Below are 24,378 nucleotides of genomic sequence, written 5' to 3' on the forward strand. Positions count from 1 at the left end.
ACTTTATACAAGATTTGCTTGACATTAAGAAACATTTCAATTAGTTTCGGTGCCTTTCATAGGCCCTACTGTATGTTTCAGTTTCTTAGCTATAAAAAATCAGTACTAAATTTTTCATTCTGTCCTCGAAATTGAGAACTGTCTAAACTTTTAGACTTTTATTTTCAGACAAAACTTGTATTTTAGACTAAATAAATGTTGACACAGATTAATTAGGCAAGCTTAAATTTAACAACCATTTTCTTTTTCAATTAATATAGCCTAGAATTTTCAGTTCAACAAATCTAAACAAACTCAAACAAAAGTCTGCCAACAGCCACCATTTAGCAGCTAGTAATTTAATTAATTGCCAGTTGTGTATGTGACGCATTTTGCTTGCTTGAACCGAAAGGCCTCAAAACTTTTCTCTCTATTTGTTTAAATGCTCCACGAGAACAACTGCTGTATATTCACAGTAAAAGCATGATCTTGTTTTGTAAATGTAGCAATTTGGGTCATTATTTCCAAACATTGGAAGTAACATTGCTGGAGCCCACTGACTGCCACATGCGGCTATTTTTATTGTCAATAATGTTATGTTTGTCAGTTGTAATAGAGAAGAATTTTATTAGCTTGGAGTTTTAAGAATAGCTGAAAGAAAGGGCTGACGTTGATTGTTTGCAACCTACATGCGATTCTGACAGCTGAACAAAAGAAGATACAGCAGTCGTAATTTTAATCATTGACCACGAGCCATATATTTAAAATAATAGTCAGATGCACTAGTAAATAATAATTATACTACAGATTAAAAAATGATACATTGTTGGTTTGAGTCCATCATAAACTCATGTTTTGCTGTAGAGAGATGAGCTGCTTATGTCAGACACAGAAATCTTTTTACTTTTTTGCAGATTCCTTTGCGGCAACGTATATCATATGATTTTTCAACATGCATGTAATGACCTTTCTGCTTAAGCACTTTAGGCTTCTCTTCAGAAAGTTATTTACTCTACATCTGCAGCGAGCAGACTATTACAGTATTTCCTTGGCGCGGATAAGGATCATTTGGGATTTTGTTTGCATTTGAGTGCTCTCAGTGATGTCAGAATGCAACATTAAGGCCTATGTTTCAAATGCATTGCTAAACTTAATGTAAATATTTATGAGTAGAGTGCTTGCCAGTGAATTGCAGTTACCATGAATCTGTTCCTTGAAAGTTGATCAACAGAACAAGTGTGCTATTGGTTATTTATATTTTAGTTGTTCAGATGAGTTTGCCAAAAAATCCAATACGCTGAACATTAAAGAAAGGACATTTGTAGTATTTCAGAATATGAAATATGAATTCTAAAGCAACACCATAGCAATCACTCAGAAACGCAAAACAGCTTAAAATCACGTAATGCCGTAGGAACAACCTCTAACACCCTAGAAACCACCTAGTAAAGCCATTGTGACCACCTCTTACACCCTAGAAACCACCTAGTAAAGCCATTGTGACCACCTCTTACACCCTAGAAACCACCTAGCAATGCCATAGTGACCACCCAGTTCACACTAGAAACCAACTATTATAGCCACAGTAACAACCTCTAGCACCCTAGAAACCACCTAGTAATGGCATAGCGCTTCCACAGAACACCCTAGACTTAGCATAACTGTATGCTTAAAATTGTTATGCTTAAAAAAAGTCCTTTAACAACTGGATAGAAACACCATGGTAACAGTTCTTAACACCCTGGCATTTTTACTAAGAATATTTTCCAAAAAACGCAACTGAAGTTTTCTCCAGAAAATGTAAAAATCTATTTTCTTTGCTGGAATTGCTACCAGAGACTCAGTGATTACAAACCCTGAACTCTATAGACATTCTCTGGCTCTGTCAATAGAGTGACTGAGCAGGGCCAGAGGTGTAATTGACTTGAATCAGCGACACATCTACAGGCTGTCTGGAAACACTGAGGATTTTTTGCGTAATGAACAGGGAGTGCCTGTTAACACATTATGAATTGCTTTTATTGTTTATGCTCCATTTTCAGTCCTCATGTTCAGTCATCTACTGCAGTGTTTTTCCAGCTCATTATGCAGAATGTAAAGAGAAATTGTCGGGTATGAGATTTATAATAGATTTATTTTATAGACTGTTTTTAATGTTTATACAAGATGCCTCTCACGAAGACAAAGAACACATTTTAGTTAAACGGCTATAAGCAATGCATTAAACTTAAAGGAGCAATGTGGGATTTTTAGGAGGATCTATTGAGAGAAATGCAATATCATTTACAAAACTATTTATTTAGTGTCGTATAAAGACCTTACGTACTGAACCGTTTGTTTACCTTAGAATAAGCTATTTCTATCTACATACCGAGCGGGTCTACATACATTGGATTCACCATGTTGCGCCGCCATGTTTTGTACGGTAGCTCTAAACGGACAAACAGTCCTACAAAGCACGATTCCTCTTCCTCTGCTATCTTGCTGTCTGATCAAACGCCTTTTACAGCATAGCAATTTACTGTTAGCTAGCTCTGCCCTTAAACATGCTGTGCAATGAAACGCTTAGCTTTATCATAGTTTGGACCACGCAAATAATAATGCAACTAAATAAAATAAGCAAAGACCACACAAGTATATACAAGTAGCACACTGGTTCCAGATGAACAATCATGGTTAAAAATGCTCATTTAAACAGCTAATATTACAACAACAACATATCTTGGTTCCAACAAACAGAAAAACCAATGTTACTCACATACTGATCCTGATCAAAGCAACCTTCTGGGGGTGGTTTTTAGAAGATCTTTCTCTCCAACGTCTCTCTGCTGGAAAGTATCTCCATACATATCTACAGTATGAGTATCTCCACTAAGGCTTTAGTACAGCGGGTTCTAACGCGTCGCTGCTGGAAAGACTTTATAATGTTAACCCAGGTCCTGACTTTTATCCTTCTTTTTATACTTAAAATCCGCAGACTCTTTATTTTATGTAATAAGACATCCCACTTCCACAGTCTTTCTAATGCCCACATGATCTCTTACCTGCGTCAACATGACAAGACCTCATTCTTTCAGTCATTCATCATTTTGTACTGTGGCGGCCACCATTGTGTTTCGCAAAGGATGTGTGGGCGGAGTACTAAAAGATTGGTCACAGTTCTCAACCTCAATGCTAGTTGCTGCCAGGGTTGGTTTGCTAGCATGGTCTAGTCTGCATTAATGACACAGTCTTGTACCAAAAAGTCTCTTTTTGGTTTGTTTTCGTCATGACTTCTGACAGTCACATTTTTGCACGAAGCAAATAAACTTTTTTCAGCATCTGTTGGCTTTGACATCATAGCTCAAGCTAGTCATTAGTTAAAGGATAAGGACATGGATGTGGTACAATTTGATGTGATCAGTCACGTGGTGAAACAAAATTGACTTATCACAAAAAAACTAAGATTTCTGGGAACATGGCTTTGTTTTGAATTATCCAAATCTAAGGATGCAATTTGTTTTCCAAAGGAGCCGAGTTCTTACGTATGGTTTTGTTGATGTTCTTTACCTGACTTTAATGCAGAACCTCCAAGGGAGGTCGACCGTATCCTCCCTGTGCGCCGTTTCATCACCACTTATCAACCCAATTACTGGGGTTCCATCAGTCAATTTGAAACTTGTTGCTGAACAGTTTAGGTTAAGTAACTCTGGCCACGAGCAAGAGCAGCTGTGCTAATAGTGCACTTAGATCTGCTTGTGTTACCTGTTTCTATCACTCATCACAACTGTTTAAAACACCTGCAGGCATTGCCTATTACATTGAAGAATTCACTCGAAAGTCTGCCTCTTATAACAAAATTCGGAGTAACTGTGCGCAGGCATTCTGAAAAAACAGCCGTCCACATGTCTATACACACCGGACGGCGGACTGCATTTGGGGAGTCATGGATAAGTCTTTCCAAACACTTCTCTGCAGAAGAGAATATAAAAAGAATTCTTTTCATCTTTTATTCTACTGAGTCTTAGTATGGAACGTTGCTTGTCTCATAGGATCTGCATTCATCCATCAGTCTCTATCTGACATCTTTTCTCCCGTCCATCTAACACTTCTGGCTATTCCAGTGTAAAAACCCAATGCACCACATGCTGCAGTCATAAATATTTATTCACTGATATGGGCTGTGTTGCATTCTCATGAACGAAAGCAAAGTTGATTTTTAGCATGTCACGCCAGAGCATTAATCTTAACTTCCCCTAAAGTGGTAACGTATGGTACTGTTGAATTTCTTTTGTTTACGAATGTTTTTCAGTTCTATGGTGTAATTTATTTCCCTCAGCAGGTAAATACTACCTAAAACATAATATTTTTCTGGTAACTGCTTCAAAGGGCATCTCTCAAGCAGACCCCTGTTGTTCTCATTCATTTATTAAGTGCATATTTGTTATTATTTCAGATGCACAGCATGATGTCATCCTGACTAAAATCCTGAACACATCTAAAAGCAATATAAAAATAATGTTTGTTACATCTAGACAGTTTGATACATTTGTGTTAAAAGTCTTAAACTGTGTTAAATGTTCTGGTAATCTAGTAGTATTTTACGTTCATTTTACAGACATTTCTGTCGACGCTAAACACACCATGGTGCAAAATGTTAAATACATAAACATCTGTAATCTGAATGCATACATTCCTCATATTGATAGTATATTGTGCCCTATTTTTGTGACATTTCTTACAGTGTATTATTATTCAATACATGCAGTTGATTGACGATGTTTTAAACCATAGGCAACACAGTAATCCTGCAACCAACGTTTTTCGTTTCCATTTACACCTAAAGATTACTTCAATGATTTCAACAACAATGGATTGTAATAAAATTGCAGCTAAACCCTGACGGTATTAAAAATCCACTTTTTTATTATTTATTATTTATGCCAAGCAGGGATATGCTGGTTGAGTAAATTGTCTCAATTTCTAAGTTTACAGTATTCCCTTTAAAACAGAACTTTTCTCAATAACATGCTACTTTTTGAATAAGAATCAGTCTTCCAGTTTCCGATCCTCTCTTGACAACAACACATATAGACAAAAACATGAAGGCTTACAGGCTCTTTTCAAATCCTAAAGGTAAAATCAAAAAAGTTTCAAAGCTAAACATTTGATTGAAGCGCCTTGGTTTTTAACCAGGATTGCTCTCAAGAATGGTTTATTTATGCCATTCATCCATCCTGTAAACATCAGATTCAGCCAAAGACCTGAATATAACTTCTCAACTAATCCAACAGCAGAAAAGTTTAAAAACAACATCAGTGCTTTAACAGTTCTGAAAGCTGCAGCCTCCTGAAAACAGGCCAAGTACTTTTTTGACAAGTGTTTGGTTTGCACAGGTAAAATATTAAAAGCCTTAAAGGGCAGCAATCTCAGAAAATGCACTTTTAAATGTTTATCTACCAGAAATTGAATCGCCAGCCTGTGTGCATAAACACCCTGTAATTATACAAATCCATCTATTCTTCTTTTTGTAATCTCCTTTAACCACAACAGTGACACAAAACAAGCTGTTGGGGATACCCTAACAATCTGATGTCACATTGATTTACGCCTGCCGTTAAGCACTTACAGACTCCGCCCATTTTCAGGCAAGAGCAGATGCATACAGATACATTTAATTTGCATACATAAACAAGGCATTAAAGTGATTTTAATTGCAGTTAGTTTATGGTTTTGGCTGGAAAGGGCATTACAGAGATAATAGCGCTTTCTTCCGTATTGTTTTTGTTGATGTCATCCAAAGCACATGTGTTAGCGCTCTACCTCCTATTTTGCATACGGGGAGGGGAGCAGAAGCTCATTTGCATTTAAAGAGGCACACACAAAAACAGCATGTTTTCAACATCTTGTAATGAGGAGTATTTTGAGCTGAAACTTGAAAGACACATTCTGGGGATACCTCTGACCATTTTTACATTACAGAAAACACCTGGGATTGCGGCCCTTTAATGTGCTGTGTTGCCTTCTATGACCTCGGGCACCATACGCTCATAAAATGTAGCTCTTTTATAGACAAGTAGTTAAAAGAAATCTATACTGCACTTCTCAATCATGCTACAATCCTCTTTCTACCTAAATTTTATTTTTATTGGCCTAAGATCTGGGCCGGATTATCCAACTGGCATCATGGGACCCATGCGCGCTTGGGGCCCAATCAAGGGGAAGGAAATTTCACATAAAAGCGTTTCCGCTATATTCATTCAACCGTGCACTTTTCTGGCTCTTGGATAAACTTTACATTCATTCAGTGGGAAAATGTCGCCAGAGCTGCCATGTGAGTGCGAGGTCTCTCTTTCCGCAGGCATCCCCTCTCCCGGCATCACTCTGTACAGGGAAATCTGTCACTTTTATCGACTGTTTGGATATACAAACATGAAGACAGTTCGTCTGTAAATATGCAAATGGTTACCTAGTCGGAGGCTGTGTGAAAGAACACATTTTTTTTAGATTATGTCGTGTTACAAATCAGAAATGACTATAGGAACTGAAAATATGTCAATGAGAACTGCTTTATTGTTTAACAAATTATAATAAAGTTTAACAAATTGACTAATTACTCTTATAGTATAATCATTGACAAGAAACTTGTGCACAGGGGCCTCTGAATTCTTAATCCGGGCCTTTCTATGATCATTCTTTGAGACACAGCCAGAGTAACCAAAGTGGGTTTTTTCTTTGATATAGAAATGTCAGTAGCCTTGAACTTTGTATTGAATGGCCTTGCTGATTCTTATTTGGTCCACAAGCGTCTCCAAACGTTCCCCTTACGCATTGGAGCCTCATATGAATGACATTTGATCTCGGCCAAGGGCCGAAACCGTCTGTATCCACTAACCCATTTTCTCCCCTGATTACACAAGCCAGATTGAATTAAGAACCAAGCCGTAAAGAGACAATATGGACAGGTCATGTTATGAATTGCACTTGAAAAGAATATATAAAGAGAAAATGGTTAAGCAGTGCAGCAGTATTTTATCTGAGATTCTGTCAGAAGCATTAATGAAATTCATTACATTTTACATTACATCATAACACATTACACATAACATCGCAGTCATTTAAAGGAGTAGTTCACCCAAAAAATGGTCCCCAATGACTTTCCATAATAGTAATAAAATGATTATGGTCAAGTCAATGGGAACCATGTTTGGGTTCCTATAAGCACAATTTTCTGGCTAAATTTACATTTGCAAATGTACATGTTACAATGGTGGTACATTACCACCCCACTCGGTTACAGTGTTGCATAAATATCCGGGATTATTAATTCACAACAAGCCTGGCTCTTTGACATTTAGTCTCAGTTCACCAATGAACTATTTATCCAATCTCCGCTATGGTCACAGCCATATTTCTGCTCCAGACTTTAGAATCAATAAATGAACAGCAGGTACGTTATCAACGTGACAAATGGTGGTTGCTGTACTAGTTTTCTTGTTACGCACTCAGTGGAGGTAATCTAACTTTTCCCTGCTTTTTTATGTATTTATTTGTTTTGTTGGGCATGAATCTTCCAGAAGCACAAAAATGGATCTCCAGAAAGAATTACTGAAATAATGAGCTTCGTTCTTCTTAACTATTTCCCATTGAAGAATTATGGCGCGCATGTGGCAAATCTTAATTGCCTGAGTAAATGAATAGCAAGGTTTTTATGGAAGCAAATAAGAGACATAATGTTTTGAAATTTAACAGCCTATGAATACTTGATTTTGAATTATTTTACTTTGGAAACCATGTATCTGAATTTATTTGTTTCGAATTTACCTCTATGAAATTTAAATATGAAAACTCTTGATTTCCAATTTAAAAACCTGAATTTAATGCTCACAAATTCAGATACAAAAAAAATCAACTTACAGAATTTCAGATAAAATACATTCAGATTGATCAAATTTGATTGCTCTTATTCAGATCTCAAATTTCAAGTTAATACTTTTCAAAGAAAACATATGTCTAATTCGACTGCTCAAATTCAGATCGAAAAATTCAAGTTAAATATTCACATGGTAACATCCGGGCTACCCAGGATAGGAAAAACAGTTGAGCCCTGAGCCCGTCTGCAATTGAACCGAACCATTGAACCGAACCAATGAACCGAACCATTGAACCGAACCGACGTCGAAAAATAATAATAATAATAGTTCCAAAAAATAATTAGCATCAACATACTTTTGTTCTATAGAGTCTGATTGTAAATAAACAGCAAACTTACCGGAGCGCCTTCGTTTTCCCTAGAAGTCATCTTCTTTACAGGTTTTATATCCGTGCCTTGGCCTCTTCTTGGATCATGACAGACAGTCAGGTTGTCGTGCTCTGATAGGCCACCCGACGTCGGTTCAATGGTTTGGTTCATTGGTTCGGTTCAATGGTTCGGTTCAATGGTTCGGTTCATTGGTTCGGTTCAATGGTTCGGTTCAATTGCAGACAGGCTCTGGGCTCAACTGTTTTTCCTATCCTGGGTAGCCCGGATGTTACCATGTGAATATTTAACTTGAATTTTTCGATCTGAATTTGAACAGTCGAATTAGACATATGTTTTCTTTGAAAAGTATTAACTTGAAATTTGAGATCTGAATAAGAGCAATCAAATTTGATCAATCTGAATGTATTTTATCTGAAATTCTGTAAGTTGATTTTTTTTGTATCTGAATTTGTGAGCATTAAATTCAGGTTTTTAAATTGGAAATCAAGAATTTTCATATTTAAATTTCATAGAGGTATATTCGAAACAAATAAATTCAGATACATGGTTTCCAAAGTAAAATAATTCAAAATCAAGTATTCATAGGCTGTTAAATTTCAAAACATTATGTCTCTTATTTGCTTCCATAGGTTTTGTTAGGTAATGATGCAAGGTTAGAAATGCCAAATGTTTGCATCTTAATCACGAACAACCTTTAGAAAACACGGTTTGAAAACATTGTATGTCCTACTCATATCCCGCACTCATATTCCTCACTCGTTTTTTGTACGTTTCCCTTCCCTTGTTAAAAATGACACTTGAGAGCATTGCATTGTCATTTTGTTTAGGTCCGATAACTGAGCGCATCAGGATTACACACTGCTTTGGCAATAAATCTTTCCTATTGTAAAATGTGAGAATGGCTTTTCCTTACAATTTATCATAGCTGTGAAGCGGCAGACAGGTTGAATAGCCGTCCTTTGAATAGGCAGCACTGATGCAATATTTCCCATATTCCTCAATATTCCCTCCACCATATCTTTATTTATTTTGACAGAGCAGTTATGACACTCAGTTTAACAGCAGTTCATGTATATGAGGGTCATGAATACATACGTAATGAATGGTGCATTATGGGTTATGAATAATGGGACTTCTGGTATTTGTAGTACTGTTGGTAGCTACATTGCAAGAATGCATACTGTATGACCAGTTTGTACGGACGCTAATATTAAAAAATAAGAGACCATTTAAAAATTGTTTTCGTTTTTCTGAATTTCCTATTTATAGGTATTCGCTGATGTATTTGAAATAAAAATGTTTTATCTGTTTGCAGTTATTTGCAGACAATGAAAACAGGAGAAACAGATAAAAAAAACTCTGTATTTTTCCAGACCTCAAATGCAGAAAAACAAGTTAATATTCACTTTTAAACAACACAACAGTAATAGTAATTGAAATTGAAATAGAAAAGTCCAAAATTATTTTATGTGATTACCTTGATTATTATCACAGTTTGCATGTGTCTTTTACATTGGTTGTGGATGACTTTGTCACTCCTGAGGTTTTGATTTTGTTGAAATTCAACAGACAGTGAACTGAAATGGCTACAATACATCTAGAATGAACATTTGGAAATGTTCTCCCTTCAAAAATATTTTAGATCCATTCCCAGAATTTTTGGTTTTCACCTAATAATTTTCCTATTGGTGCATCATAAGTCTATTAAAGGGATGGTTCACTAAATAAAATGAAGTGAACTATCCCTTTAAAATCTGCCACAGTAATATAATATCTTCATTTGTGGCAATTCTCGGCATCTTCTCACAAAGCATATCCAGCACAGCCTTATCTCATCTGCATCTAGACTCCATAACTATATGGATTATTCCAGGCAACCTGAAACATGTGACTTCAGGCACTTTAGGCATTTAGCATCTGTTGCTCTCGATCGTGCTGGAGTTTATTGTTTGTGTCATGGGTTTATTCACTCACCCATCTGAGGATCACACAGCCTCTCTCGCTCTCTGAAACAGATGGACTAATAGCATAATTAAGTAGCCGTGCGCCCGGTTCCTGTTTACCGTCATGTTGCTAAGCAGTGACATCAGCCAATCCGTCCCTCTGTATAATCCTGTGCCCTCCCTCTCTCTCCCTCTCTCTCTCTCCCGACTCTCCCACATGCATTTATCGCTGTAGCAGTCTTAGTGTGCTGTAGTGGTCTGAGCTCAGCTCACAGGCAGACGGCATGACCACAGCGTGCAGCCCGCAGCCTCTCATGTAGCCCACCGCTGCGATCGCAAACTCTCACACATACACACATGCACTTACACACAAAGACACGCAGAGCTGCTCTTCAGGGACGCAAAGACAACATCAGAAAGCTGAAGATTCTACTTTAGAGCGGACTCTTTTACTTTTCCTGGTCTTTTACCTGACATTGTCCTTTTTTTTTCTTTTTTATACCTGTTACCACCCACCCTCCCTTTTGCCGGGTTCAGGGGTGGTGGCACATCCTCCAAAGGGCCGCATGAATGACACAACGCAAAGGCGAGAAGACAACCATCAGCATACAGGAGCACATGGCCATTGATGTATGCCCAGGTCCAATTCAGCCCATCAAACAGATCTCTGATTATTTTCCCCGTTACCCGCGGGGTTTCCCCCCCACAGCTCCTCCGGCCCTCAGCCGCACCGGCTCCCTGAGAAGCACCTCCGCCAGCCAGAAGTCCGAGGGCCCAGCCGCAGACCCCAGACAGGATGAAGAAGACCTGGACCAAGCCTTCGGCGCCGCGGCTCTCGTGTCCAGCAAGAAGGAGGAAGAGCCGGACGTGGAGGGCTACGATTCGGACGACTCCAGTGAGTAGAGTTCTCTTTACTTATTCTGTAATGCTTTGGAAAGACAACTGTTGCTGTACAAGATGTTATCAGAGAGGGTTTTTGTCATCATATTCGGGAACTGCCTGTTTGTTTTTCATCCACCTGGATGAGCAGTGCTTGAAAAAGCTCCACTTTAGGAGCTCTGATTGAATGCTGGTAAATTGTTATTGTTGTTTTTGTGGCTGTGATTCTCTTGTTTCAAAAAAAATTTGCTCCGTTCCAAAAGCTAGTGAGCTGCCTACATAGGTATTTACCATTTGATTTGCCAGATTTGAGGCATCGTCTTATAAAAATGTAATATATCATCTAATATTTAACATATTAAATGTGACTTATAATAATTGAAGGGTTACATTTTTAAAGGTTTTATTGTAGTGCATGCTGGGATTGCCTTTTTTGAGTTACTTAAGAGATGTTGCTTTAGAATTTGGCCACAAAACGTGGCATCATTATTTTACTGCCTAATCTTATAAAAGCCCACAGTGCCTTACAATGCTATCTAGGTAGGAAGCTCATTAGATTTTGTACCAGAGATTCGGTTTTCCAAACGCAGGCTGGGCGTCTGGTCTGTGTCCAGGTGTGAGCTTGTGTTAATGTGAATGGCACTCTGTAGTTATATATCAAAACATGTGTCTGTTTTTGTGATTATTCCATCAATCAGTAAATCTTTGAAATGATTCTAGTGGGCATCAGGTGGTCCTCATCTGTTTCTGTATCTGTAGAGCTCTCTGCCCCAGATGTAAATCCTATTATGGATCTCTCCCCATCACTCCTCTCAGAGTCCGGTTTTCAATCATGGCAGCCTGTAGACTAGATTAGAGACAGCCCTGCTGTCTCATGTAGTTTTTTATCATCGCCGGGCTCTGTCCAAAACAGGGTTAATCTATACAGTGGCCGTATGCGCCGATGAAACGCGCACATGGATGGCTTCTAGATCTAATCATGTACTGCGCCTGAATAGCACGGACTGATCTGACGTTGACAGATGTTAACCTTTGACCTCAATGTAAGCAGGTGACTGTGTTGAATTGGAAATTGGGACTTGTGGGAAATTGGTGAAAAAAGACTTGAACATGCAGCCGGAGCGCACGTCTGTCATGGTGTAATTGCATGCTTTCTGTTGACTGCTGTGATCAATATCAATTGCTTATACACGTTGACATCTTTGTAACAGGTTGATGAAATTCACTGGTCGGTATAACCAGTCCATGTTGTGAAGGAATGTGATGCATGTAGAGGGTGTCTGCGAGTGTGATGTTCAAAGCAGAGGGTCATGGGTATGCAGCCGGCACGCGTGTGTTTTATGATGATAGATTAGCATGGGGCTATTGTGCCGCGATTTATTGGGGTGCAACAAACGCGGCCACGCTAAATCATAAATCATATCTCCCTCGCCATACTTTGGTTCCCTCCATTTATAGTCTGTTTTCGTCTAAAGCACAATACACACATTAAGTGCACAACAGGGACAAATTAAAAGCTAACCTGACGGGTTTGTTATGTGACTCATGAAATACAAATAAGCCAATTATTCTAATTTGCCAGAGCGCTTAATGCTTGTAAAGTCTCGAAGGGATTTTTGCAGAGCAACTTAAAGAAAACCGTCTCGGAGGGAACAAGCTTGAGGCTCGCTAACGCAACAGATGGAATACAAGGACTTTCACAAACATTTGGCGGACGGCAACTCCATTTATGAAGTACTGCTGGACAGATTGCAAACGGAGCAGTCTTCTGTTTCAGAGCTTAATTGAGAGCTGAATCCCGATATATTTGGAATGAAATTGTCACCAAGAGACATGGAAGAGATTTGATCATTTGTGCAATATTATGCAGTTTCGCTGCAGGATTGCTGTTATATTGAATACCACATGCCTGTGATTTGGACTAAGTAGCATCATTTTAGGCTAAATGGCTGAAAGAAAATATGATTGGTTGTTTGGTAGGATTAGATGTGGACAAACCCAACTGTTGGGTTTAAATTAACCTATGTTGGGTGGTTTAACCAACCTGATCTCACGAGAATTCGTAACTATTGTACGAGGTGGCTTATTCGCATGAACTTGTACATTGTGAATCACCACGAAATGTACGATTACAATAAAAAGCAATTCTGATGCCCCGCCCCTGACCCTTATGTCACTGGCGTGAAAACAAATCGTACAAGAATATATGAATGACATCATACAAAATAGCTAAAATTAGCCATATCGTAAAATAGTTACTATTTTGCCTTGAGATTGTGTTTTTTAAAACAAAAATCCTGGGTTCTTTCGACCCAAATATGGATGTTGGGTCAAATATGAATATTCCAAAACAGTCTATCATTTTTCAGAGTAGAATCATTTTGTTGAAGTTTTTCTTCTGCTGATGAAAACAATTGCGAAGATGCCAAAGCATCAGTTTTTACTATTGCCATAGCAACACCAATCATTTATTTTTGCTCAAAGTGTAATCCCCCGACTCTAATGTTTCCCTTTTGCCTCAAAGGTGAGATAATCCCCAATTTGAAAGCTAACAGCACCGTGAAACATCCCTGTGCTGTTATAGTAAATATTAGCACTGTTGGAATGCCTGTAATCCATTGTTCACTTTAAGTGTAAATAATCAAATATACATGGTAATTCTAAAGTCCCACTATACCAAAGCCCCCATTAAACAACACTAGTGCTGACAGCATCCCTGATCTGTTAACTTTAGGCGAACACATATCCCTTGGGAAAAACAAGCCACTTGGAATGATGCAATTCTAGGATTGCCCACGCGTGCCTGTGCACCTTGTTCCAGGAGATCGGGTCATTGGAGTCGTCTTCCTCCGGTGTGTTCTTTGCATTGCTGCTATGTGAGAAATTCCTCATTGTATACTAAAGGAATAGTTTTTGGTCTAATGGTGTCGGAGTGATTCATGGTGGTGAAGCAACAAGAAGTAATAGATTTTCTATGGGAGTTGTCAGTTTGAAGCAACATAAATGACAGCCACCAAGGGCGACGCAGATGAAAAGCGGAATTTCCGATTTTGAAAACAGAAAATCTGAGCAATCCATCATGATCGTGAAAACCAGATAGAGATGTACAGATTATAAAAGATTCTGGGAACCGTTTGTGTCTCGGTTACATAACTGATTATTTTTCAGCCTTGTATGTCACAGTCAACTGCATATTTTTGAACAGGATTTGTGGATTTAGCATCAGAAATGCAGTATACTGTATGCGACACGGGTTGATGTGTGACATTTAACCCCTGTGGTTAGGGGAGGCCATTACGACAAAGTTACTTTAAAGGTTAATTGTTTTTCAGACTTTGGTCAGATGGATTGGAAAGACATCTGAAAGATGGATGTGTTCACCAGATACTGTACTTGTTGGATTACTTAACTGAATGGGAGTTTGTGGGTTTCTTTTTCTGTGTAACATTAAGTTTGATGGGGTTTTAAAGGATTAGTTGACAAGAACCGAAATTAACTTGCAAAAATCAAATCTCGGAAGACTTCAAAAAGGCTGTTTTTAGTTTAAACAGTTAAAACAGAAAGCACTCGAATGTACCAGAAATTCGTCTTTGTTTTTGTGGACTCAACCGCATGCTGTTGGATTTGATTTTCAAATGAGTTTGTTGAATTTATGATGGATGATCTGCCTCTGGCCTTCACAATAGCGCATGGCACTAGAACCGAAGGGGGCCGAGCACTGCTGGCACTACAGCGAGACACATCTGAAGCTAATAGTTTCACATCACCATCGCCATAATGACGGCAGCTCGCTGCTCCTGTGAGACCAAGTCTCGCGTGTGCATGAGCATGGTGTTTTCAAGGACCTTCTGCTATCATAATCGGAAACATTTTAAAACATGAATCCTTGTATTGTAATTCTGAATATTGTGTTCTCCAGTTGTGGATTCCAGCTGGACCCAGATTTTACTTAGCCCGTTATGTGGAGACCTGACATGGTGCCAGACTTGTTTACCATGGAAAATGTAACAAAAAAGGCCAACAAACATTTTGAATGTACCATGAGATGCAAAGGCCCAATATTGTGCAAAATTAATAACATGACAAACTAAATCAGAAAACTAATTGTTTGGGGTTCTAACTGTTTTGTGAATTTGAATGATTTTATTTTCCCAGCAAGCAATTATTTACTGCTGAAATCTCATTGTGGTTCGGTACAAACCATGTTTATGTTCGCTGCAAGGGTTTCCATATTGAACATAGTCTGAGGTATAATAAAACACTGTAGATACTACGGGACAACTTCTGATTCAACTTATTGATTCAACTTCTGTGAAGCACAAAAGATGTTTTCTGTCTCTACAGTGGAGGTCAATTGGACCACAATGTTGAGTTTGTCCTGTAGGTCATACAAGTTTTGAAGGACATGAGGGTGAGGAAAGATGACAGAATTTTAATTTTGGGTGAACTGTGCCGTAAAGGGAATGTATAATACAGGGCTTTCCGAAGTCGGTCCTGGAGGGCCGGTGTGCTGCAGAGTTTAGCTCAACTTGGCTCAATTCCTCATTGTATACTAATGGAATAGTATTTTGGTCTAATGGTGTTGGAGTGATTCATGGTAGTGAAGGAACAAGAAGTAATAGATTTTCAATGGAAGTTGTCAGTTCAAAGCAATATAAATGACAGCCACCAAGGGCTACGTGGCAGATTCAAGTACTAGAATCTTCCATTGTCTGGAAAATCATTTTTGACTGACGGTAAAGTTAAGTTTCACTTTTCTATTTATGATTTAATGTTGTACCTGAGCGCTTCCTACTGGAGTAACGTTACTTTTGACTAAATAATTTTCTTGATATATTCCCAATTGTACAAACTTCGTACACTTTATAATAAAGCATTGTGTTTTGCATCATATTTCATTTTATTCTAAACAAAATAAGTGCAGTCATGTTGCCAGAATCACAGATTAATATTTTTAACTGTTTCAAACTGTTGTAATTTGTCGTATTATTTCATTTAACTTCCTTTAAGGTGGCCCTAACACACAGGGTTTCTGCAAATCTCAGTTTAATCTTGATTACCTATAGAGTAGTATTGCATATGACGTATCTTCGAGGAGTATTTAGTTTGATCACATTTATAAAAGATAACAGCTGTATGATTATTTCCGAAATCATATGGCGCGTGCGGGGGAAAGTGGTAGGCTGAACTAAAGCGCATTGTCAACACAGACATAAGGTTCACTCACCGCATACGGTTCATGTCCGGCATCTTTTAGCACTGGGATGGCTCCATATATAAATTTCAAATGATCTCCAAAACTTGCATTATATCCACAGTTTTTATAACGTTCATCTCCCGAATGCAGTGAACATACAAAACACCCGAACTTCGTGAACATATGCTCTCTCTCTCTCCTGCACACATGTGAAAGTGACGTCTGCGCATGCTCCTTATTCTGCTCTCCATGCTGCCGTGTGGGCGTGCTTTTTTCCGGGAGAATTGATCAATAAAAGGTTAAGAAAAATTGCTATCTAGCAATAACACAAGTCCGTTCTATCTGTTCTTGGAATTGAGAAACGGCTCATGATTAGTTGGTTTAGGTGTGTTTGAATAGAGTTAAAGCTAAACTCTGCAGGACAACAGTTTTCCAGGACCGACTTTGGACACCGCTGGTCTAGCATCAGTCGCCTCAAACATCTAGAACACCCTAGCAACCACCCGCCAAAACCTAGAACATTAGAATTGTGCTGTGAGATTTCCATGGTCAAGCATCACCTACACTCTTAAAAATAAAGGTGCTTAAAAGCCTCTTCACAGTGATCCCATAGAAGAACCATTCTGGTTCCACAAAGAATAATCTGAAGAACCTTTTTTAATCTTCAGATGTTAAAGGTTTTTTATGGAAACCAAAGGTTCTTCTACGGCATCAAAGAACCTTTTGAAGCACGTTTTTTTAAATGTTATATTATCTTTGGAAATTTTTCAAATTTAGTTGTTTACGAGTTCCACTTTTCAGTTATTTGAAAGCCATGTCGTCTCAAGCATCAGCACACACACATACACTACATGCTGTGGCGCTTAGGCATTCAAATATCGGTACATTTGCATGATGAAAACCAGATACCAAAGTATAACATTTTCTGCTGTTTTTTGTCAAGGCTGATATTAATTGCTTCCGAAAAGTGCAACATCAACTGAGCAGCGACCCCGTCTGGTCCAATCTAATCACATCTGATCATACGTTCATTAATAACATCCGGGTGGGCACCAGAAAGGTTTCCCAGAATATCCCCCTTATCTTTAAATAATATGAGATGCGTTACCGTGATTGAAAGCCTGAATTATCTCACTTATGACTAAGCTCTTGTACCTGCTCTTGACCTGTGGAATCAAACATTAGTAGTAAGAATGACAAAAATAGACAATAGCAAAGTATGTTTAGGGATAATTGAAATGGACTGCCCTAATCATATCATTTTCACGAATGTTGATATTTTCGTGCAAACCAGAAAAAACAGAGCAGATATGTATTTATTGCGATGCCACAACAGATTGTACAGTTACTGTAGCAGTCAGAAACGTACTGTAAAGCGAAGGCACGTTCAGGTATAAGCAGGGGGAGGATTTCGTGAAAGCAGGCTGCAACCTTCTGTCGAATCCTATTAACAGACCTATGTGCAAGCTGTCGTGAGATAAAAGATAATGAGAGGAAAAAACTGTATTTTCTCTCTGTTTCCTGCCCCTGGGGGGTTTACAGATGGGTTTTCACTGTTATATACTGTACTATAGCACACATTCATACATACTTTTTTGGTCCCCATGAGAGCTTATAAATCAAACTCAATGATGTTTGTATATTTGAAAATCTAAAAATGCAGAAAGGGTTGTGTTAAGGTTAAGTATAGGATAGGGAGAGGGAGAGGGTTAGGTGGTAGAAAATACAGTTTGTACAGGATAAACATCATTATGTCTATGAAAAGTCTCTATGGAAACCCAACCTGTGTGTGTATTTTATTTTCATTGTCATGTTCTTTTTTCTTTTCCGTCTATCCTCTCCCCTGCTTTTCTCTGCTCTCCTGCTGTCTCTCCTTCTCTGTTTGGGAGATAAGGGGAGGTTTTTTAGTAGTACATGTTATTTTTGGTCCAAAATGTGTCGCTGAAAAGAGAAAGAATATTTATTTAATACATTGTATATTGGGCAATGCGAAGTTATCAATATGATTAACAAGAAAAATAAAATTAAGAGGTGATATTCTGTGGACCCAGAATTATTATTTGGAGGCATAAAGTTCATCCACAAATGAAAATTCTGTCATCATTTACTCACCCTCTTGACATTATAAACCTGTAAGAGTTACTTCCGGAGAACACAAATAGGATATTTTGAAGAATGTTGGTTTTGTGTCCATTGATAGAAGTGACTGGGTACTGGCCCTGATTGGTTACCTACTTTCTTCAAAATATCTTCTTTTGTGTTCTGCGTAAGAAAGAAGGTCATACCTGTTTGAAATAACAAGCGGGTGAGTAAATGATGACAGAATTTTCATTTTCAGGTGTACTTTCACGCATATTTAAATTTTTAGATTTTTAATGAAATTTGATCAGGCTTGACATTTTATACATTTGATGAGGATGAAATATGGTAATTCTTTATGTAATTATTATTGTATTTAATAATGTTTTCTTCCGGTGTTTGTTCTGCTTTTAAAACATTTTAATATAATTGATTTGTAAAAAGTGTTAATAAAGGTGGGTAAAAAATCTCCCCTTGTCTCTCCTCCTCTGCTCTCCTCTTCTCTCCTCCCCTGTTCTCTCCTCTTCTTCATCTCCCCAGCTCAGAGCTGCTCTCATCCCCTCTTGCATCTGTCTTGCTATCAGTCACGTCTGCCATCTGTGGCTTCCATTGATGGGTTTCTTGTTTTTTTGTTTGTTTGCTGTTTATAACACCTCACTGTATGTGTGCTCTGAGATTTCACTGACAGATTGACACACGCAGTCACTGATAGACAAGAGGGAGGAATACAATTATACATACACAGGCTTCAGAGATCATTTACCGAAAATGCCTTTTTGCAATTGAAGGGAACACAATTTTAAAATCTGGCAGTAATTTGTCCTGCTTGGCTGTTACCTTGAACCTCTGGTGCCTTTGTGCATTGATGTCGATATTAATCAGTGAGATTGCAGCTTTCAAGCATTATTTTCAGTCGCCCAGCAACTGTCTGGTTCCTCAAACCACAGAGTCGGGGCAACGTTTCTCTACTCTCATTTATCTTTATTTTCACTTAGCAGATTAGGTGGGAACAGCATTTTTACGCTTTTGCTTTGATGCTCGGATATCCTCCAGATATTTCCATTTTTCTTGATCCATACATAACGACAGGAATAACTTTTATCTGACATGTCACCTGTGTGATATCTTGATCCAATCACTCGCACACCTACAATCTGCTCACAAGCACTTGTAGCTCATAGAAACTGATGTTTCAGGAGGAATCTTAGAAATGTATGTTTTATATAAAATTAAAAATGTCTTGCTTATTAATAAAAATCTGGAAAAAAATAAGAAATTATATTTTTCTCTTTTGTATCTGAGATTTTCTGCATTGATGTTGTTTTCATCACTAAGCACTCTTGCAGGAGGACATACTATAGAAGAAATGCTTGATGCCTTAATGCAATGTGAAAATTGTAAATCACAGGACATAAATACAAATATTATGCATGCCTACACATTTACACTCCATTAGTTTGTTCAGTAATGTGTAGTTGCCCTTACATCCTATTTTTCTAATTTGTTCCCCCCCAGCCTTCACTTGTGGTTACGTAAATTTACTAAACTTACACATTTTTTTTTGGTGACTTCATTTTGAATTTACAGGTCCATTGAAACTGTTAAATCGTCACCTATAGGGAGAAAGAGGAAGTGTAAAATACATGTTGTAGACATCTGTTATATTGTGGGTTTTAATTGCAAACAGACTCAAGCAAGAAGTCAACCCGTATGAAGTTTAAAGCAGTGTAGGCTAAGCCAGGCTTTGTGCCAGTTCTATCGCTGTGAAGTTTTCACACTCTTTACATAACATAAAGCAGGATCTCCTTCAAAACGACTGAGGTTTTCGCCTTTGTTACTATGGAAGCAGATACTCTGTGGAGCGCCAAGTCTAAAGTGAGAAAACTGGGTTGGTGAGGGAAAACTTTGTTGATAGTTTTAGGTAATTTGTTTGCTATCACTGGTTGTAAACAAATATACTGAAACCTTGCCGGATTACTGGAATAAGTGGCAAAAGAGTTTCACAGTGGAAATGGAGGGTGATAGAAAGAAAATACTGTATGTGTTATTTTTCTGTCATTGCATTCATAGAGAAATAACATTCATGGATGAATTATATCTGAATTTACCGTTGTTTATATTTTGCACATGTTGTTATTTGTAAATATGCGCGTCTTATTCGCTCACCGCCTGCAGTCCAACACAACCAACCATGCTGAAAGAAATTCGGTAACACTTTCTTTGAAGCATGTAAGTATAATGCATTATAAAAGAAGTTTTAAAAATACATTGTAATGTGTTATAAATAATTGTTATTACATTTAATACATTATAACACTTAGAAATGAATTGTTGCACTACACATTTTAAATTGGTTATAATTCTTTACAACTACACGTAATGTCATAGCAAAGTACCACAAATCTTCCACAACTTAACACTCAGAACGGACCTACAAAATACTGAATTGTGGAATGTGAATTGCATTCATTTGAGGCGTTACTTCATCTGCATGCAATAATACTTTGATTGAATAACATGCAAAAAACAATGCTCTAGTTCCCAGTAGGGTCATTACAGCTTCATGATCCCCTAAAGCTTCACTTACTAATCCTCTCAGCTTCAGCCAAACCACCTGGAGCATAAGCTGGACACTAATGGTCTACAGAGAGCTGTACCGCACGTCAGATTTACAGTACAGTAACCACGACACTTAACTTCCAACCCGTCCAATCATAGATATCATGTCTCTTGTGTTTGTGATCCAATGATTCAGAGTCTGACAGGCTATTGGAGCATCAATCAGCAGGATGTGTGTTGTGGGATGAACAGGAGAGCTCTTCATCTAGTCCGCCCTCAGATTACTGTTATTATCAGGGAGAATTTTAGATATCGTGGAATTCTAATTTGAGTCTGAACTATAAACGGTCGCTACATTTCGATGTTAAAGAAATTCTGCCATTATTTATTACGTGAAATCAGTCATTTTCTTTCATCTGCAAAACACAAAATCCTTTTGAAAAATGTTGGTAACCAAAAAACATTGGTCCCCATTGACTTCTATTCTATGGATACAAAACAAAGTCGAATGGGGACCAATGCTTTTATTTTACCAACATTTTTCAAAATATCTTCTTTTGTGTTCTGCAGAAGAAAGTCAAACAGGTTTGAAATGACTAGAGGGCGTGTAAATAATGACATAATTTTAATTTTGAACAACCCCTTTAAGTCTTGGGATGTCTTAAATTAGTTTTTTTATGGGGATATTGTGACATCCATCCATCAATCCATTTTCTTCTGCTTCATCCGGGGCCGGGTCGCGGGGGCAGCAGTCTAAGCAGGGATGCCCAGACTTCCCACAGCTCATGACCATAGGTGAGAGTAGGAACGTAGATTGACCGGTAAATCGAGAGCTTCGCCTTACGGCTCAGCTCGTTCTTCACCACGACGGACCGGTACAGCGACCACATTACTGCAGAGGCTGCACCGATCAGTCTGTCAATCTCCCGTTCCATCCTTAACACGACCCCAAGATACTTGAACTCCTCCACTTGAGGCAGGAACTCTCCACCAACCTGAAGTGAGCAAGCCACCCTTTTCCAACTTAGAACCATGGCCTCAGATTTGGAGGTGCTGATTCTCATCCCAGCCGCTTCACACTCGGCTGCAAACCGTCCCAGTGCTTGCTGAAGGTCATGGTCTGATGGGGCCAGCACGACAACATCATCCGCAAAGAGCAGAGATGAAATCGTGTGGTCCCCAAACCCGACACCCTCCGGCCCCTGGCTGCGCCTGGAAATTCTGTCCATAAAAATTATGAACAGAACCGGCGACAAAGGGCAGCCCTGCCAGAGTCCAACACGCACCGGGAACAAGTCTGACTTACTGCCGGCAATGCGAACCAAGCTCCGGCTCCAGTCGGACAGGGACCGGATAGCCCTTAGCAAAAGGTCCCGAATCCCATACTCCCAGAGCACCCTCCACATGATGCCGCGAGGGACACAGTCGAATGCCTTCTCCAAATCCACAAAACACATCTGGATTGGTTGGGCAAACTCCCATGAACCCTCCAGCACCCTGGAGAGGGTATAGAGCTGGTCCAGAACTGATATTGTGACCGTATGTAAAAATATGTGTTGTGGAGCTGTTGTGTTGTTTTTATGATAGGACTGTCTGTTTGATCCTATTGGCTGAGATGCAAACACGTGACCTGTGTAACTTGTGTTTTACTGTTTTTTTGGGTGCTTTTACTGTTTTTTTAAATTCTTAATTAGGGTTTAACTAAATGATTCCTTTCTTTATTTTACGCTAAAATTCACTTTTAATTTAATTTAATTCAGTTTTTTTAAATGTACATAGGTTTACGAAGTTGTATGTATAACACAAAATGGTTTTGAAAATGGTTAATGTTTCAGAAATTAATCTGTTCTTTAAATATTATTATTTTAATTTAATTCAAAATGTGGTGATACTATTGTATCATGAGCCCTGTGTTGTTTATCATTAAAAGCAATTTTTTTATGATACAATTATTTTATTTCTGATTTGAAGTATGGAAATATTTACAACGATAGCTATTGCGTTAACTGATTAATCCAAAAAGGACTTTTTCTCTCAGGAATTTATTGGATTTTGAATTGTGTCTCATACCAACATCAACTAAAAAGTTTTAGAGATGCTTAAATGTAGATGGAGCTAGTTTTTACGTATTGATTAATGAAGGTAGATGAGTTTAATATCTTTGGGATAATGTGTGCTCATAAATTATAAATACATGTAACTGGTCCAAATGTGCAAAATTATGTTTTTTATGTTGACTGTAAGGTGAATATATTTCCACACTGTTAAGAATCAACATTTTATATAGGAACATGAAACACACAATAAATGCGTACTTGCATATAAGACTTGACTAAATCGATTAAACGACCAGTATAGAGCGGTTTGAATTTCCGTGTTGTTAGTGCTGTCGACCTGTGACTCAGGTCTTTTCCACAGGGTGCCATTCTACAAGCTTTTCCTTTAGTCCAATTCAGTCATTAAAGTCCATAATTCAGTGATTCTGTTAACAAGTGACAACCCTGCTTCACAAGAAAACCCTGCTGTTTTAATTTACACCTTAGGCCACTGCTTAAATATTCTGTCCTGAACTGGTCCATTTGTGGATTTAGATTTCCAGTGGTTATGGTCTTTCGTTTTTACAAGTTACAAGTAAAACCTTATTCTTTTGTCTACCTCTAGTCAAATCAAAAATGGCTTGTACAATGAAGTCATATCAGATACGGCCAACCTAATCTTGCTGGTGATACGAGGTGGCGATTTCGCATAAATTCCTTTCATGTGAATCATACAAAAACATTAAATAATGAGAGAAAATGACTTACTGTAACTGCATACTAGTGGTACTAAAATCGTTCTTAGCCGTGCAAATAAGATATGAAAATTAGCTTCTCTTAAAACTGCTGTGAGATTGTGTTTGATATAGACAGCTGCAGGCTTTGTGTCACTCCAGTTTTACCTTTTTACTTTCGCCAAGCTCCACATATGAATATACGGATGTACAGGTTGTAGACAAAGAAATCTTCCTCCTGTAGCTTTACAGAATAGACGCAATTAAAGTCGTGATCTATGACAAGTCGACACCCAATAAGTCGAATTGTGGCGGAACTAATTGACTAGTCAAGGCAAACAAAATTCAAAGGCCATTGAGTTTGCCTGCGTAATTTAGATATTCCAGAGAGAGACTGATAAATCAGCATAGTTTGAAGGCCATGTGAGGATAAACACTTTATTCTTTTCTTTTGTGAGACTTTTCCACTCATCGCTCTGCTTTTTCGCCTCTTCTCCAAGATCTAATCTCATCTCACCATCATATTTTCCTCAACTTTCCTCTAAAATCTCATCTCATCTCTCTTTTCTCCTCTAATCTCCTCTCTCCTCGTCTCTCTACTCATTATTTTCGTAACATACATAAAGCCCATCTAATGGCAGTATACAGTCTTTTACATAATACTCTCTCGGTGCCCAGAGCTCAGTAGGATTAGAGTGTTGTGTAATGTGTCATATGTTAGTCTTCAACA

At 38.2% G+C, this 24,378-nt stretch overlaps 1 protein-coding gene across 2 annotated transcripts in view; it reads left to right on the top strand.

Annotated features, from left to right (window-relative positions):
- Window positions 1–24,378, top strand: part of doc2b (double C2-like domains, beta) — a 155,999-nt gene that overhangs the window by 77,630 nt on the left and 53,991 nt on the right. For both annotated transcript variants that reach the window (XM_056745468.1, XM_056745469.1), the window contains one exon: window positions 10,874–11,059. In XM_056745468.1, coding sequence (XP_056601446.1) covers window positions 10,874–11,059 — 186 coding nt within the window. The remainder of the gene's footprint in view (window positions 1–10,873; window positions 11,060–24,378) is intronic.

The sequence above is a fragment of the Triplophysa dalaica genome, chromosome 4 (genome assembly GCF_015846415.1).
Source record: "Triplophysa dalaica isolate WHDGS20190420 chromosome 4, ASM1584641v1, whole genome shotgun sequence".
Taxonomy (NCBI): Eukaryota; Metazoa; Chordata; class Actinopteri; order Cypriniformes; family Nemacheilidae; genus Triplophysa; species Triplophysa dalaica.